The 1,405-nt window shown below is 39.5% G+C and overlaps 1 protein-coding gene across 1 annotated transcript; it reads right to left on the bottom strand.

Annotated features, from left to right (window-relative positions):
- Positions 1 to 409: 409 nt before the first annotated feature.
- SMIM32 (small integral membrane protein 32) lies at positions 410 to 730 on the bottom strand. The gene has a single exon (XM_067566360.1). It carries the CDS (start codon positions 728 to 730, stop codon positions 410 to 412), a length of 321 nt encoding a protein of 106 aa, XP_067422461.1.
- Positions 731 to 1,405: the final 675 nt, after the last annotated feature.

Here is a 1,405-nt window from a genome sequence, read left to right as displayed (position 1 = left end):
TTAGAGATTATTGTCAAGGCAAATGCCATTGTATCTTGATTGAATGGGTCAGTGATGAAATTTGCATACATATAGAGTTAAACAGAGGTTTTTACTGTCTGCAAGGCATTTCTTTTGTATGTACCTCTGTACATAAATTAAACATAATAATGCTTTATATTTTTAATTCATAAAAGAACTTTTTATTTACAACTACTCTAATATACATACAGCAATTTCCCCCCATAATTGTTTATTTCCCCTGCAGGGAATTTTTTTTCTTAATACTGAGGCTCAGAATATTAATTGAAGGGGATTGGATCCACCTCATGGCATAAGGAAATAGCATTTTATTGCACAGGTTTTCTGGCTCATGCTAGCGCTATGTATCAAGCAAAACTGTATTAAACGCGGCTTCCCCTTTCTGGTTTTAGACAGCTTGTGTTCTCCATGTACTCCTTGCTTCTCTGAGTGATCTGTCATATGGTAGAGTAGCAAAAAAAGAATTTTTCAACTGACAGTTAATAAAGAGCACGATTATTGTCACAGTCAAAAGCAGGAAGAAAAACAGAACAACGTAAGTCACCAGATCTGGCTTATTTATTTCCCCTTCTTTTAACACCCTGGCTGTTGACATATAAAAAGCGGAGTAGCTTACTGGTCTCTGTGTGCTGTTCAGGTAGGGTGTGTTGGTCTGAATGATTAGGTGAGCTTCAGAGGCAGTGGTTGAATTTAACAATTCACTATACATGTTCTTGCTGAAATTTCTTCCACCGTAAGTGTACCAGAAGAGACCAAAAGTGTCAGTCTTTGGTGTGGAAAAGGAATGTTCCCATTTGTAACAGGCTGAAATCCAGCCTCATGCTGTATAAAGGTAAATGCAGCAAATTCAGTTCACTTTTATGGCTCAGGGAGTTTGCTTCTTTAAATCTCCCTGGATCACATTTACATAATTAATCCTCAAATATTAATCAGAAAAAAATGTGTATATATACCTCTTGGTCTGGCACTCTCCCAGCCCACCAGGGCTTATGCCAAATGGACAGGGCTTTCTGTGTGAACGGAGCTGGTTATCTAGGATGAGTTGACAGGATCTTCTGAATTTTCCTGGGAATGTAATGTGGCAGCCTCTCGTGCATAGAAAAAAGGAACTCTTCTCTTTAACACAACCCCGTAGTGTAAGCCAAACAGAGAAGAAGAAATGCCGTGTATAGCAGAACTGGCTTGTTTTGAAGGGAAGACACAACAGCTTTCCAGGTGATTTTCTGAAGAGGGATGCACACAAATCCAGTGTTAAATAAGATCCACGTTCACCAAAAGAAGCAGCTTCCTCTTTGACACTTAGCTCAATTCCCAGCTGCAGTTCCCTCCCTCACTGTTGGAATGCTGGCTCTGTGTAGCGATAGTTGACTTTCTTGTGCTGCTA

This window comes from Emydura macquarii, unplaced genomic scaffold (genome assembly GCF_026122565.2).
Source record: "Emydura macquarii macquarii isolate MOO-44397 ecotype Brisbane River unplaced genomic scaffold, CSIRO-AGI_Emac_v2 contig_2768, whole genome shotgun sequence".
NCBI classification, from domain to species: Eukaryota; Metazoa; Chordata; order Testudines; family Chelidae; genus Emydura; species Emydura macquarii.
Note: the sequence above shows the minus strand (reverse complement) of the source record. Positions and strands in the feature narration are given on the sequence as shown.

What these genes read in the sequence shown, in the direction of transcription:
- SMIM32 (XM_067566360.1), bottom strand. Translation starts at nt 730, where the DNA reads ATGTATAGTGAATTGTTAAATTCAACCACTGCCTCTGAAGCTCACCTA.